A 15233-nucleotide genomic window follows, 5' to 3' on the forward strand; every position below is an offset into this window, starting at 1 on the left:
AAATCTTTTACTCATATAATGAAATTAATTTTAAAAAGTAAAATGAAAGAAGAGCTAATGCGGAATTAAACGCCAGCCATTGGGAATTTTAATTTATAATGATCATAGAATGAGCATTGATGGTGATGAGGTTTAATAACAATTGTAATCGTACCATATCAACCTTATTTATGTTATACTGTAAATGGGGCCTTTGATATTATTGTTCTGCGTTAATTGGTTTCTAATCTAAAATTTTTTCAAATAGATAACACTGTATTATTGTCACAGGGTGTCGTTGTGCAAAAAGAATGATTTAAGCGACAAAATAATTTAAGCGACAACAACAATGATTTAAGCGACAACAGCTTTAATTTAATTAAACCCCCTATTGATAAATTTTTTACCCAACGGGCTAACAGCAAAAAATTTGTAGAGTCTACAGTGGTGTCGCATCGAAGATTATCTCAAGTGTGGCCTGTCACTGATTATGGATATCGCAAAATTTTCCCCAGTAGACAAGGTTTGAACCCGTAACTCATTGCACCATGTATGCTGCTTATAACTATCCGGCTTTCTTACCGTTCTACTCGACGTCGACGGCGTCCTTGTTCCCGTTTTTCAAATATTAATAATTAATGTACAACTCGACAGCTAGCTGGGCTGGAATATGCACACTGCACAGATCGTTGAAACATTATTTACTGTACAATTTATTTCAATACATTGAATAATAGATATCAGCTATTTCTCGCTAAATTCGACAAGACATTTCATAAATGAAAAGATATCGGAACCAAAATGTCAATCAAATAGGTGTAAAATCCTCACTATTCATCATGCAAATGATGATAATTAATTAAACATTGATTGAGTAGGTGCTCTTCTCGGATTCGGATGCGATGGCGTGGTCGATTCCGTGATATGAACCCGTATAAACACTCCCCTCATTTGCGTCTCGCTGCTCGTATATCTTGTTTGTAAAAACCATCAACTCTTCTACTCTTCCGCTCCCACTATCCAACTCTGGCACGAGATCTTTATGAACCTTGCTTACTTTCTTGTGGTGCTGTGCTATGGACCCAGCACCGTCGTAGCTTTCATCCATGGCCAGTGCAATGTAGTTTTTATCTGTTATCAGACTGTGGGAGTTTTCATCTTTCAGTACAGCTCCGTAGATTTTATCAGTCGTCTTTGAAACATTTCCATCTGCTGCCACAACGCCGTAGTTGTCATCTTCTACCGAGGCGTCAAGAAGTTTATCTGTTGTCACAGCTACATATTTTATTTCTTTTATCACTGAACCGTAATGCTTAGACTCACCATACAATGGTGGTATCCCATTGTGCAGCTCATTTTCATGCAAAATGTACGACTGCTCAGACCCGTAATTCGTCGCTTCGTATCGGTCACATTCAGCTTCCGACAGCTCCCGAGAGTCTGAAAAAAGGGACGGTGGTCGGAAAACCCGATTTGCGGAAATCATGGAGCTGTTGCTGCTGCTCGACTGCAATTTGTCGTCGGCCGACAACCTGAAACTGGCAGAGTTCTTCACGGATGCGGGAGAGACGCCGGAGGTTTCGTTTTGCAGTCTGAGCTTGCCAAGCTTCAGCAATCTGAAGCTTGGGTTAAGGGATAGCTTTTTCACAGAAGGAAGTAAGTTTTTGATCGCCATAAAAGCCGAACCCTCCCGATGTTCCGAGAAGTATTTGACCTTCGACGCCCGATTTTCTTGAGTTTGCAGTGCAGGTAGTTTTGGTGCGTGCATTTCTTGCCTTTTTGGTGCGCTTTCCTCGCAATTGGAGTTGCTGGAAGGCACAAAAAGAAATTATTTTATTTTATCGGTACTTTAAGAAAAATGATAACACTTAAAATTAGTGCCGCTTATGTGGTTTATAATACGTAACGATTACTCACACAACATTCATAATAAATTTAAAAAGACCATAAATTCGTAAAGAAATAGATTAAGCGTTAGAGTTCTTCAAAATAAAGCGCGATAATATTTTCAATAGAGAAAACGAATACGAGATCAGAGTATTTTGCGTTTATCAAATTGATTAAACACACATGCACAGCAATGGCAGCACATTCATCTTAATATCTAAACGGCAAAGGCCATTTGAACCGTTGAACAGCAAACCACGTGACATTATCATTTTAATTCATTTTAGAATAGAATAGAATAGAATAGAAGTGTCGGCGTTGAAGACATAGGCCCATGGCCTGTTGCCGATTCTTGAACTTTATAGGAGTCAGTGGTGAATAAAAATTATGCTCGTGCGTACAGTTTAACTCACATATCTCCTCGTTTATGTACGTAATGATTAAACTGTAAAACGAATCGTAATGATTAAATCAAAATATGCTATCGAGCCACGTGTTATTCAAAGACTTCTGCAATTTAGTTCAAGAGTGTTAACTTTTAAATGTGAAATTGCACAGCTAATGTTTGATGCTCGAAATTTTGTATTACTTTTTTGTCGATATCTCACCATTATGAATTACGATCATGTTGCATTCTCCATTATAGAATATGCAAGCAGACGCCACTATTATGTTGACCAACTACTGCAGATGATTCAAGATACCAAAGTGTCACACTCATTCATGCATAATAAGATTGTTATACTGTTGTAATATTGCAAACAACAATTCAAAACATCTAAAATAAACTTTTTACGATTTGACTTTTTACGTTACGTATTGACGTCGAGACAATACTTTGAGCTTCCGGAAGAAGTCAAGAGAGCAGTTGTACCTGACAAGACTACCTGGAGCCTTGCACGTTGTCCGTAGAACGCGGAGTTGCAGGAGACATAACATTCCGGAATTGTTCTTGGGGCCGCTGTTTACTGTACATTTTGTGTTGTACTTCTTCCTGCGTTGCCGCTGGAACATTTTTATGTTGCTTTGTCTCTACTTCGGATTCGGGAAATCGAGGTTTTCCATCGCCTGGGACGGTAGTTGCGTCTTTGGTGATCGGCTGGAAACCAATTTTTTGGCGATCGCTGGGTATTTGTTGCTGCTGGTGTTGGTGATACCCATAAGATGCGACTTGTTTTGTCTGGTATTGCACGTGCTGGTCACTCTGCCCTGCTTCGTATTTCATTTGTTTCTGAGATCGATGTTTTCTCGAAGGCTGATCTCCAGGTTTTCTTTTCTGTGCGGCTTCATTGTAATTCCTGGTGGGCTGATCTGAGCCGTTGCTTTCAAGACTCGAGTCCCCAGGGTAAATTGCTTCTGAAAGTTAAGACCTCACGGCGTCTAGGCAGCCCCTCGAGTCAGGCGTGTGGCTCCGTAGACTTAGCGCGTAGTGCTGAGGCTCTTCCTTTTTGCCGCCTCTGTGAGCGAACGATTCTAATTAAAATTTGTGCGAATTTTTATGTAATAACACCTAAATACCTACTAACACCCATATATATATCAGGTGTTAAATATATAACCTAATAATAATAACACCTAATATAGGTACTTAACCAAACTAAGCCAAAAATAATTAACTTGTCAATTTAAAAATATCAGATAAAAAACCTAGAATGAAGTTTGCAAACGGTAATGTATTTTCCCAAGCACTAATTTATATTCAACAAATAACATCGGACATGGGACATGATTTAGCAATTTGAATTCCAAACATAAGTCAAGGTTGAAGAAGTAGGACTCACTCAAAAGTGGCGTAAGGGTAAATCTCGTAGGCGTCGCCCAGCACATCTTGCGAGTTCAAAGAGTTCACGGACCGATACTTGGCGCGTTTCAGGGTCGACGCGTCAGAAGAACGTGTCATTAAAGAGTCCGCAACCGCAGCGTAATTTTTTTCTTCTTTCCCTACGACGTTGCGGGACTGATGGTAGTGACGACGTCGGGTGATGGCGGCACAGACGCAGATGATGATGGCCGTGACCAGCAGCAGAGCACTAATACATCCAGCGATGACGGGAGCCTCCAGCAGCAGGGATGAAGGTGTCAGGGAAGTCAAGGAGATCTCCTGCACCAGGCCGCTGCTGTCGCCGCTCCCTCCTTCCGCTGCCCATGAGAAAATTTTCATTATCGATGAAAATGACATTGAAGTCGTTGTTAAAATATACGAAGCAATATTTAAGTGATGGTGGTTATTGACCGCACAAGACTTACTTGCTCGAATGCGCGTTAATTTACCCTCACAGTACCCTCATCAACTCACCAGCCTCGAGGGCACCAGGCATCACACGGTACAGCACAGACATGGCGGCGGTCCTAACCCTCTTTTTCCTCACAGAACCCTCACAACTCACCAGCCTCGAGGGCACCAGGCATCACGCGGTACAGCACAGTCATGGCGGCGGTCCTAACCCTCTTTTCCCTCACAGAACCCTCACAACTCACCAGCCTCGAGGGCACCAGGCATCACACGGTACAGCACAGTCATGGCGGCGGTCCTAACCCTCTTTTCCCTCACAGAACCCTCACAAACTCACCAGCCTCGAGGGCACCAGGCATCACGCGGTACAGCACAGTCATGGCGGCGGTCCTAACCCTCTTTTCCCTCACAGAACCCTCANATGTTATCAGTTGAGCGGACATTGTTATCTCAGTTATCAGGCGTCGCCTGCTGCTGCCACGACCCAGACGGCAGGCGGTAGTGCACCGTGTAGCCTGCGCAATGTTATCAGTTGGGCGGACATTGTTATCTCAGTTATCTAACAAGATTTGGAGAAAGTAAGTGCTTCATATTGTAAACCTATTAACCCTATTTAAATATCGAGTGTCCTCAAAATATTTTCTAATAAATTTCGCAATAAATCTGCATTCAATTCCAAAAAGAGTCGTTTTAGCGTTGGCCGCACATAATTCGCCCTCAATTTCTAGGATGGATCAGAGAAAAACTAATTAACTCACCCAATTTAAAGATGTTTGTAAACTCACCAAGTATGGGGGCTCCCCCGTCCCCCGTGGTGGTGATGGTAACGTTGAGTGATGAATGTGTAGCATGGGTGAGGGTGAGAACTGGAGGGGGTGGGGGTGTGGTAACATGCACCACATGAGTCACCCTGTCCACACCCATGTTGTTCACGGCCGTACACGTGTAATTCCCACTCTCCTTCACTTCTGCAACATCGAAATTAATGCACATTTTACTATATAAATAGGATATATATATATGTAACAAACGCTGTTCAGATATTGCTCACCAAACGTTGTTTTAATTTAATCACGTGCGTGGTAAATTTTGCACTGAAGAAATCAAAATTTCGATTGGTAATTATCAAAAGATGAAAAACAGCTTTACTCATTCCTGATTGTTTTTTGTATTTTGTACATTTTTTGATACGAATTATTTATTTCGCATCCGAACTGGAAATTGCTCCGGAAACAAACCAAGAGTTCAGATCAAAACAGATAATTTAACGGAATATTGCCTAGGCCACATTTTTCAGGTAAATCTTTATACATATGGAGGCACTTCACCCACCTCTAAGATGCACATCTCCCCCCGGAAGCAGCTGCTCCCCCTCCCCCAGAGCTCCCCCGTTACGGTCCCACTCGATCGTGGGCTCTGGGTGACCCGCTCGTCTGCACCCGAGGGTGAGGCCTCCACCCTTGGTCACCCACCACTCACTTCTACCACCCAGGATGAGGGGAGGGTAATTGGGTGAATGTTTGGGTGTCAATGTGATTCTGGATGATGGGGGACCTTCCCCAGCTGAGGTGCTGGCGGTCACCCACACCTGGATGACGATTGAGGTAAATTAATGACTTCACCCACAGACCATACCACACCATGTCACCCACACACACGCAATACCACACAAAGGCTCCACAAATACATCCCACCACCCAGATGCACCCTACCACACTTTCATACAGAAGGCACCTCACGAATGCTCTCCTCCACACAGATGCTCCCACACATACTCGGTCTCATAAATACATGTATAAATTCTCTCCTCCATACATGGACATCCCCACACACTGCAACACAGGCGTGGATTAAATTACTAAATTAAATTCAATATCACCGCTTCATTAGCGAGAGCCCTACCTTACTAACCACTAATTATTAAGGAATGTGTACGTCTTGCTTGAGTATTAACATCAGTGAGGTATGAAGGTTTATCACCTGCACGGGAACGTCTGTTAGAAGGTCGGTCAATTCTCGCCACAGGGAGTCCATTCCCGCGGCAGGAACGTGCTCGCGCTGAACCGTCTGGAAACGTTGATACTCTTCAGTTATGTCAAGTTTATTATCTAATAAGTTATAATTTAATTAACAACCTATTATATATTAGTGCTTATTATATAAGTTATAATAGATAATAAGTAAACTCTAATATCTAATAAGCTAACTCTAACCCGCAACTAACTCGTGGCTCTCGAGGCCAGACCAATTAACACTATCTTGTGACGCGTAACTTGACTTGACACAAACTTATCTTGATACAACCCTTGAAATTCGTAGATTCATAAGAGTCATTCTTCTTTCCCACTCTATAAAATATTAAAGCCACTAAGGCGACTCTCTGTTTGCATGATCTAAAAATATTAATTGGCTAATCTAAAATTTTACAGCGCAAGGGACTCGCCAACCGCCTAACACCCTTTCTGTGCGCAGCACGGATAGGCTATTTTACAAATACAGGCACGGATAGGCCTATACAAATGCAAAATGTGCATCACTACTTAGACAAAATTTTACTTATTTCCCCTTGCGTACGGCACCACAAACAAGGACAGGAACAACAACGTAGGACTCACGTGCCCCAACGGGTGAGTGTAGAGGGTGAAGTGGAGCAGTGCTCCTCGAGCAGGGCTGGGGGACGCCCATGTGACGACGCCTCTATGGTCNCTGTCTCTTATACACATCTAGATGTGTATAAGAGACAGGATATAGTCCACGCGTTCATTTAAAATTCTCAAAATTTGATTCTTTTAAAATTTTCACATACCCTGACCTGCGTTATTCATGATTCATATCTTTACTTGCTTGAATTACTTATACACATTTCAAACTACCTATATTGGATGAAACATGATAAATCAATTTTCCAACAGTAAATAACAAAATTTGCTCAAATCAGATATATCAGCAATGCACTTATCAAATGCTCAATGAACCATCATATTCATCATATCAAGTAATCACCAAACAATTAAATACATATGCGCCCCACGTTTTAGATGTTGTAAAATATTTTAACTGAAATACAAAAGACCAAGAGAATGAAAGCAAACGGAGATCGGTAGCTGCCGAAAAATTATTTTCTACTTTTTAGTCCACATGAAAAACGTGGTCTTTAAATTTTTTTTTATACATTTTATTTACAAATACAGGCACGGATATGCCTATCCAAAAGCAAAATGTGCATCACTACTTAGACAAAATTTTACTCATTTCCCTCTGCATACGGCACCACAAACAAGGACAGGAACAACAACGTAGGACTCACGTGCCCCAACGGGTGAGTGTAGAGGGTGAAGTGGAGCAGTGCTCCTCGAGCAGGGCTGGGGGACGCCCATGTGACGACGCCTCTATGGTCCCCCGTCACCACTCCCCGCACGTCAGACGGCGCAGACGGGACTGTCAGGGTCACGACATTAGTGACAGATTATATAATAAATAATAATAATAATAGCGGCGTCAGCGTTTAGTAGGCCGTAAGCCTGTCGCCGATTCTTAACATCACAGATCATTCACAGCTTGTTGCGGTCTCGAAAGCGCAACTCACTGCTCCCATTCTGGAATTGTTAACCGCCCGGCCTCCTTGCCGATTCTGACCAGAAACTGGGGCACAGAGCTGGGATCGAACCCGCGCCTCTCTGCGCCAATCATTGTACTCTGAACTGTCACCACCGGGCCACCCTTTAACCACTTTAACCACTAGGCCAAATGACAGTGGTTAAGTCATTCAGTGACAGAAGATGGTGACAGAAGTGACGGTGAGCCTAAACCTATCACCTGAGGAGTGACATTCGATATTCGAGTTGTGCTGGGACCGCCATGACCGCAAATTTGGGGGGGGGCGGGGAGGGCAATATACTTCTGTCAGGGGGAGTATATAAGCCTGGGTGGGGGTGAGTCATTCACATGCATCAAAGGGAGGCGCAGAAGGTGGGGGGAGCTGTCTCTTATACACATCTAGATGTGTATAAGAGACAGGGTTAGCAGGTTAGTGGGGGACACATGCGGCCTTCTGCAGGTTACTGGTGCTGACCTGCACGCCTGCAGGTTAGCAGGTTAGTGGGGGACACATGCTGCCTTCTGCAGGTTACTGGTGCTGACCTGCACGCCTGCAGGTTAGCAGGTTAGTGAGGGACACATGCTGCCTTCTGCAGGTTACTGGTGCTGACCTGCAGGTAGTCAGACTGGCGTAGTTACACCTCTCCGTTATCATTAAAATATTGTATAAATTACCCAACACTTCTTCAAAACACCAGAGAGCGCGTTATTTTCTTACTAATGTTATTTAATTTGAATGTTAAATATCCTAATATAATCGTTTTCATTGAAATATTCAGACATTGTTTACTACGGTTATCCAATAATTGTAACAATGTAAATTTACAGTTTTCACTTTTTCCAACAGAATTCGAAGCCTGTGCAGATGACGTTGCAAGACAATATTCTGTTATAACTTAACATTATATGCGTAATATTTATATTTTCGTATGCAGCATTAAATTATAACGAAAGATTGTCTTGCAACGTCGTCTACACGGGCTTCGTAACTTAATCTTATAAATTCCTAAATGCATTACGAAACATATTTTATGTCCCTATCTTACCACTTACTTTAAAATTAGTTATGAGTAGAGAAAAGAATGCTCCAGTGTCAGTTCGCCAGTTTTACCGTTGGCGAACTGATCTTTAACATGGACATTGATCAGTCGATGATCTTTAAATCAAAGGTAGAAAAACCTGAGGGGTTTTGGGGTTTTGGATCGTTTATGAATGTCCGAATAACATATTACTATAGATTCATTGGCCAGGGGAGTCGTGTATCTAAGAGTAGATATTACAGTTAGATTTACAAGATACACTAGGTAGAAGTTACAGGATACAGTATTACGACACTGCGTGTTGGTATGAGTGCCGGAGTCTAACTAAAAGACAATGTTAGCGCGTCTAGAGTTAGCTGCGTGACTGCAGCTGAAGGCTGTCCATGCACTGACTGGCGGTTGGCTTGATATTCTAGCGATGTAATGCTTATATACGCAGATATATAATGCTTATATTATAATGATTATATAATGCTTTTATACGCGGAGACCCGCGAATAGCGACATCACTGAAGGTGACTTAAGAGAGACTAATGACATCATGGTGATAACGCTCTGACACCAGACTGCATATACCTTATGGAAAGCTTACGTATATTACTTGCTAAGACGCGCTCTTCAATTTATTCAAATTATCCAAGTTATTCAACTTATTCAAGTTATTCAAGATATCCAAGTTATTCAACTCATTCAAGTTGCACAACTTATTCAAATTATTCAACTTATTCAAATTATTCAAGTTATTCAAGTTATACAAGCAATTCATCAATTCAATGAATAAATAGGTCACCTGAGTACAGTCAATGAATAAATTAGTGAAGGGAAGAATGGGAAGAAGTTATACGCATTCCCCACCTTTATTGTTGTCGACGTGGGAGGTGGGGATGACATGTATTGTTATCGGGAGCTGAGCTTCCCTAAAAGTTTCAGAACGCTAGCTAGTGGGAAAGTTGATGAAATATCGATTGCAAGATTTGATCATCACAGACAGACAGACACGAAAGCGAGCTAAGAAAAACGTGGTAAAAAAGATTGCAGTACTAGCAGCAATATTCATATTACGATTAATAACAATTGCGATACTGATAGTAACATTTTTAGGAATCTATATTAATTTGACGTTGCCAATAGGGGGCTCCGTTTAAGCCATATTTTGCATTTGTCTAAGAATTTTTTATAATACGAGTAGAAACAGTGCATGAAGCATTTAGATAAGACTCATCGCGACCACTTTTATCACTGCGCTGCCATATCAATATCTAGTTGAGTATTCAGACAACCAAATACCATATTAATACATATACGTGTAAAATAACTTATATGTCCTGAACTTATATCGCCTTTTTGACGCTGCAGGCGATGGTGCTGCGGCTGTGATGCTGCTGCAGGGCTCCGGCACACCGGCGCCCACAAGTTTCGCGCGTCTCCTGAACCCGTTTCCCGAGCTGAGGAAGTTTACTGTGTGCTACCGCATCCGCATGCACCGCTACCGGGAGGAGGACGATATAAATATATATGGAGGACCGCTCCTGTCATATGCCTTGCTTGATACTGATAGCAGCGCTCTCAAGATTGGTATGTCTTTGAAGTTTTCGTAAATTTACTCAGGCTGTAAATCCAGAAATAGTTTTGTTTTGCCATTTTTTCGATATTCCTGCAGGAGATACTTATTTGGATTACTTCCACATTTCAAAATCGAAGAAGCTGAAGCAATTGTCTGAAGACTATATAAATAAATAATACTTTTTATTTGATATTGCGAGTTTTATAGTAGTTTTAATTATGGTGATGAATTTTTAACATAATTGTGAACAAAGATGAACGGTTTGACATGAGCATGCACCAGCTCTCTTTATGACCACCATTTCAGTTGTGCCATGACGACGGTATTTACGTTACATATCAATATGGGGGCAGATCACAGGCTGTATGGCTACCAGGTGTGCCTGAGTAGCATTTGTGCAACGTCCAATGTGATCACTCCACTGTGGTACTGGAGTCACTTTTGCTTCACTTTCGACGACTCTGACAAGTCCTGGACTTTCTACATGAATGGAGTAAAGGAAGCCGGAGATAAACTATATAACTTTTCCAAAGTGATTTTTGGAAATGGAGCCTTTGTCATTGGTAAGACGGGTTGAAGATGTTACTCTTAATGTGAATATTATTCACAGAAGGACACTTTTCCTGTAGTAGTTAAAACTTAACGAATATTTTAGCTTGTTTACTCTACTCAATAAGGAAAACTAAAATGTATTTTATATTTGTCGTTAACCTTCATTTAACTATCAAGTTCAAAGTTATTTTCTATGGATATTTAAGTAAGTGGCAGTCCTCGTGTATATTTCTTACTTCATTCCAGGCTCGATTTTATTTTAATGTAGGCCTAAGACATGAAAAAATCGAAGATGAATCGGTGGCTGTCGAATTCAAAATTTGTTTTCACATTGATTCGCTATTTTCGTGAAAATATCAAGTGATCTTAATTGACCAGCGATTGTGTTAGCAGAACAGCATACTTATTTCAATTCTTCCACTTATAAGTTGATTCTGACCAGGCCAACAACAAGATAATTTCGGAGGTGGTTTCGAAGGAGACAGGAGCTACAGCGGGGAGATCACACAGCTCAACTTTTGGCACCGAGTTTTAGACGCATCGACTATCAAAAATGTAGTATCCCATGCATTAAAATTTAAGAAGTAACTGAATTAATGTCAATGGAAATTTAAATTAGGCAACAAATTAATTAAATTAAGTTGTTAGAGAACGCTCATATGGGATTGAGTTTAATAATAATATTTTGTGGTCTGATGTATAGATGATGGAAAGCACAAGGATAATATTACTAAAACTGCAGTTCACGAGTATATAGAGGAATTCACGAATTTTTTCCCTTATAACCCGACAGATCGCCGAATGCCGTGATAAAGATGAAGGTGATGCCTTGGCGTGGTCAACACTGCGCTGGAATAGCAGTGGTGAGGTCGAGTGGCTTGTACGAAACTTGACTACTCTCTGCTCAACGTCTAGGCGAGACTTCATCTTCTTCCCAAATCGGTTTCAATTAAATGAGGCTCGGGCTATGTGTAAGGTGATTAAATAAATTAGTGTCAGCATATGTTAATCCATTTGGACATCAATTTTTTGATGACTTTTAAATTTTTCGTATAAATTTGAATTTTCGATGCTATAAATATTTTGAGATAATAAGGGAAACGTTCACTCATTTTTGACTGTTTGTTCCAATGCTCATCCGTATTTTATTGCATTTTAGTAGTATATTTAGAAGTTTGATGCGCAATTATGGACTTTTACAGGTAAAATTAATATATGAAGAATAATGAGCCAACGAAAATGCGTGATCCGGAGAGGAAGTATGGATAGATCATTTGGGCGAAGGTGTGGTTTGGGGGGGTGGTAAAGAGTAAATCTCAAGATAAAGAGAAGTCATTTGAGTAGCAAGAGAGGCTGCTCAGAGGCGTAGTCAATAGAGCATCGCGTGTGTTTGTCTTCAACAAGTTAATTGAAAGGGACGGTCATGCATCGATAGAGAAGTGTGCGAATAATTTTGAATGAACTGGTTCTTTGACACCTAGGACGGCACGAGGAGGTGATTGCACAGTACGAACGTCGGGAAACTGCGAACTCTTCTGTCAAACAATAATTGCACCAGCATGTCGTACGGCTAGGCCGGCATGGCTTCAGTGGCTGGACGCTCATGTTCAAAGTTTTCCTAGGTCCCTAGTTTTCCTGGGTCCGTTTTCCTTGGTCCGTCCCATCCTCACAGTCCCAGGTCTCACAGAACCTTCACTAATTATTCGTCCACTTCTCTATCGAATCAAACTCCGGAATTCGACAATAAAGACCAACGTTGAAATGATTACGGAAAAGTTTCTGTTTTTTAATGACAGAACGGCCTGTTTCTATTAACTGGTTGTAGGTCAACACGTGATTCTATCGACCACTCTCTCTACTGAAATAACGTTTCGTCACGAACAGACCCTCTACTCTTCCCCCGCCCCCCCAATTAAGATCGTTTATACATCACGTGTTGTGCAGCTCAAATCATCCACACTTCCCTATTGAATCCTGTACATTAGAATATGAGCAGCTTATTATGCGAATCCTAGATTCTGATACTCTGCTAGAATTTCGAAATCTATATTCATTCACAAACTCATTTTCGGTAAGTCTGACTGGAACCAACTATTGAAAAAAAATGCACTCCCAATCCAACTTATTGCTCCATTTAGATTTAGATTAGATATATATTCCGTTTAGATTCCGTTTCCAATTGATTCCGTTTATAGAATCAATCAAATCAAATCATGCACAACGCTAGTAAATAAACTCAAAATGCGTATTTTTATACGCAATTCGCCAAATTTTGTTAAAATGAAACATGCAATTTTATTTGCTTAGAAATTTGGTGGGGAGATTGGCATCCCTATCAACGACGCAGAAAACACTCGGATGTTCACCGAGACGGTCGGCTGGGCTGAACACTGCTCTAGTTACCTCGGATCATCTTACTTGTGGCTTGGGGCTCAGGACGGTAATGTAGAAGGCCGCTGGGAGCATTTCGAGTCAAATGAAACAATCACGTACCAAGGCCGGTGGCGTGGAGGTGGCCCCAACGGAGGCACTGTCGAAAATTGCTTGGCGATGATGTATGGTCCTGGCATCAACGGACTCTGGTCCGATTTCGATTGCTTTGATTCACATAAAAAATGCATGTTCTGTGAATTTAAGAACTACCCAACAATGTTCCTAAAAGGGCCTCTCTTGTGCAAAAATTCGCCTTTCAACACTAGATACATCTTACGTGGAAGCGTCAATAACCGGCCTTCACTCACTGGCTACCGGCACTCTGACATCTTTTGGGACAACGAAACCCAAGCGTGGAAGCTGGCTTCGAAAAAAGTGAGACACAATTGATGCATGCATGGAGTCGTTTGTTTATGCAATGCGATTTTTTTAGTATATTTTTGGAATTTGATGCATTTGTTAATGCATTCCATTCCTTGAATTGAAGTAGGAAAGTCTCCAATGAAAAAATGTATTTATAAAAATTTTACAGACGCCGGGGTCCTCGGCTCTGCACATTCCTGATTCGCCCTCTGATTATCCTTTGGGGAAGAAAACGTGGGAGGTGAAATCACAAATTTGCGGATACAGTCGAGGTGAAAAGGTTCAATTGACCTTATCGGCCTGTATTTTTGGCCAGTACACGTGTGATGATGGTTCCTGCATAGCCTTGCGCAAGAAGTGCGACCTCAGAATGGATTGCCCCGACAACAGCGACGAGACGAAATGCACTCTTCTGAGCATCCCAGTCGGTTACAGCAACACAATCCCACCACCACCTCTTGTTCAGAGCGAACCGCTGCCAGTAAATATATCTGTGTTCATTTCTTCATTCCCTGGAATCAAGACTGAAGTTCTCTCCTTCGAAACAAACTTCGTGCTGCTGTTAATGTGGCAAGATTCGCGCCTCAAATTTCTTGACCTGAAAAACGAACGTTCCCTCAACATGCTGACGCCCGAGGAGGTACAGAAAATTTGGTTCCCGGAAATTTTCTTTTACAACGATGATGGAAATCTATTTTCCAATCTGGAGCAAGGATCTCGAGTTGAATTAATTGCTGGAGGAACAGCTGTCCAAGGAGGATCAGACAACTCGGACGAAGGTACGTACTATATTTGCATAGAAAATGTAAAAATATTCAATCAGTTAAATATAAAAAATGATACATATATCATATATAATAAGAACAGTTATGGTGCCGTGATAGTCAAATACAGTATCTATGAATGAAACATCATGAGTAGTTTTTTAATGAAGCTTTTAAATTTTACAAGCATCTTCTCTTGAATTTTACAAGAATATTTGCTTTGATTGCGTACTTATTCAACTGTTTGTTATCGAAGTGTGTTGTAAAATATCGTCGAACTACGGAAATTTAGAAGGGAATGCTCATCTGCCCGAACTACGGAAATCACCAAGATCAGTTGGTTATTTCGACAGACACTATTTCAATCTTATTGTATACAATACATATTTGAGCTTCAAGTGTCTCTATTCAACAGCGAACATAATCAGTGAAGGTGTTGTTGCGATGAGCCAGCGGTACAACGTCCATTATTCCTGTGATTTTGATCTTCTCATGTTTCCATTTGACGCCCAGGTGAGTTGACGAGAACTTCTATTGTTATTTCTCGTTGTGCAGAAATGATGATGAATCATTGATATTGCAGTAAGATCAAGATAACCTAATTCTTTAGAGATTATGTATTGATTGTTGAGTTCTGGCAGTATGCCAGAGTTGAGTTCTGGCAGTGATCGGGGACGCACGTAGTGTTTGCGGGTCCCAACTTTCTCACTTCTTACTATGCCGGTTTGACTTATCTCGCGAATTTTGTACCGAAACGATTTCAGTGAAAGGTTCAATGTTAGTGCAGTTCAATCAAAATTGTGCGAATAGTGAGAAAAACG

The 15233-nt window shown here is 41.2% G+C and overlaps 4 protein-coding genes across 4 annotated transcripts; 1 reads left to right on the forward strand and 3 right to left on the reverse strand.

The window, feature by feature from the left end:
* Nucleotides 1–73: 73 nt before the first annotated feature.
* On the reverse strand, nt 74–3218 carry LOC108670863. The gene is made up of 2 exons (XM_018158353.2): nt 2741–3218; nt 74–1787 (listed from the first exon to the last, which is right to left on the reverse strand). Exons 1-2 carry the CDS (start codon nt 2878–2880, stop codon nt 839–841), a joined length of 1089 nt encoding a protein of 362 aa, XP_018013842.1. The 5' UTR covers nt 2881–3218; the 3' UTR covers nt 74–838.
* An 11-nt stretch (nt 3219–3229) lies between these two features.
* On the reverse strand, nt 3230–4205 carry LOC108670859. Its single transcript, XM_047883592.1, has 3 exons — nt 4163–4205; nt 3648–4005; nt 3230–3323 (listed from the first exon to the last, which is right to left on the reverse strand). The coding sequence occupies exons 1-3, from the start codon at nt 4203–4205 to the stop codon at nt 3230–3232; spliced, it is 495 nt and encodes a 164-aa protein (XP_047739548.1).
* A 344-nt stretch (nt 4206–4549) lies between these two features.
* LOC125178856 (Down syndrome cell adhesion molecule-like protein Dscam2) lies at nt 4550–5872 on the reverse strand. The gene is made up of 4 exons (XM_047883593.1): nt 5825–5872; nt 5432–5687; nt 4885–5067; nt 4550–4614 (listed from the first exon to the last, which is right to left on the reverse strand). Exons 1-4 carry the CDS (start codon nt 5870–5872, stop codon nt 4550–4552), a joined length of 552 nt encoding a protein of 183 aa, XP_047739549.1.
* A 4240-nt stretch (nt 5873–10112) lies between these two features.
* LOC108670860 lies at nt 10113–14925 on the forward strand (the record flags this gene model as incomplete). Its single annotated transcript, XM_047883594.1, has 8 exons — nt 10113–10311; nt 10654–10863; nt 11295–11407; nt 11646–11732; nt 13160–13434; nt 13570–13660; nt 13818–14427; nt 14828–14925. Coding segments are annotated over exons 1-8 (1683 nt in total), but the record flags the coding sequence as incomplete, so codon positions are not given.
* Nucleotides 14926–15233: the final 308 nt, after the last annotated feature.

Source organism: Hyalella azteca, unplaced genomic scaffold (genome assembly GCF_000764305.2).
Source record: "Hyalella azteca isolate HAZT.00-mixed unplaced genomic scaffold, Hazt_2.0.2 contig13300, whole genome shotgun sequence".
NCBI lineage: Eukaryota > Metazoa > Arthropoda > Malacostraca > Amphipoda > Hyalellidae > Hyalella > Hyalella azteca.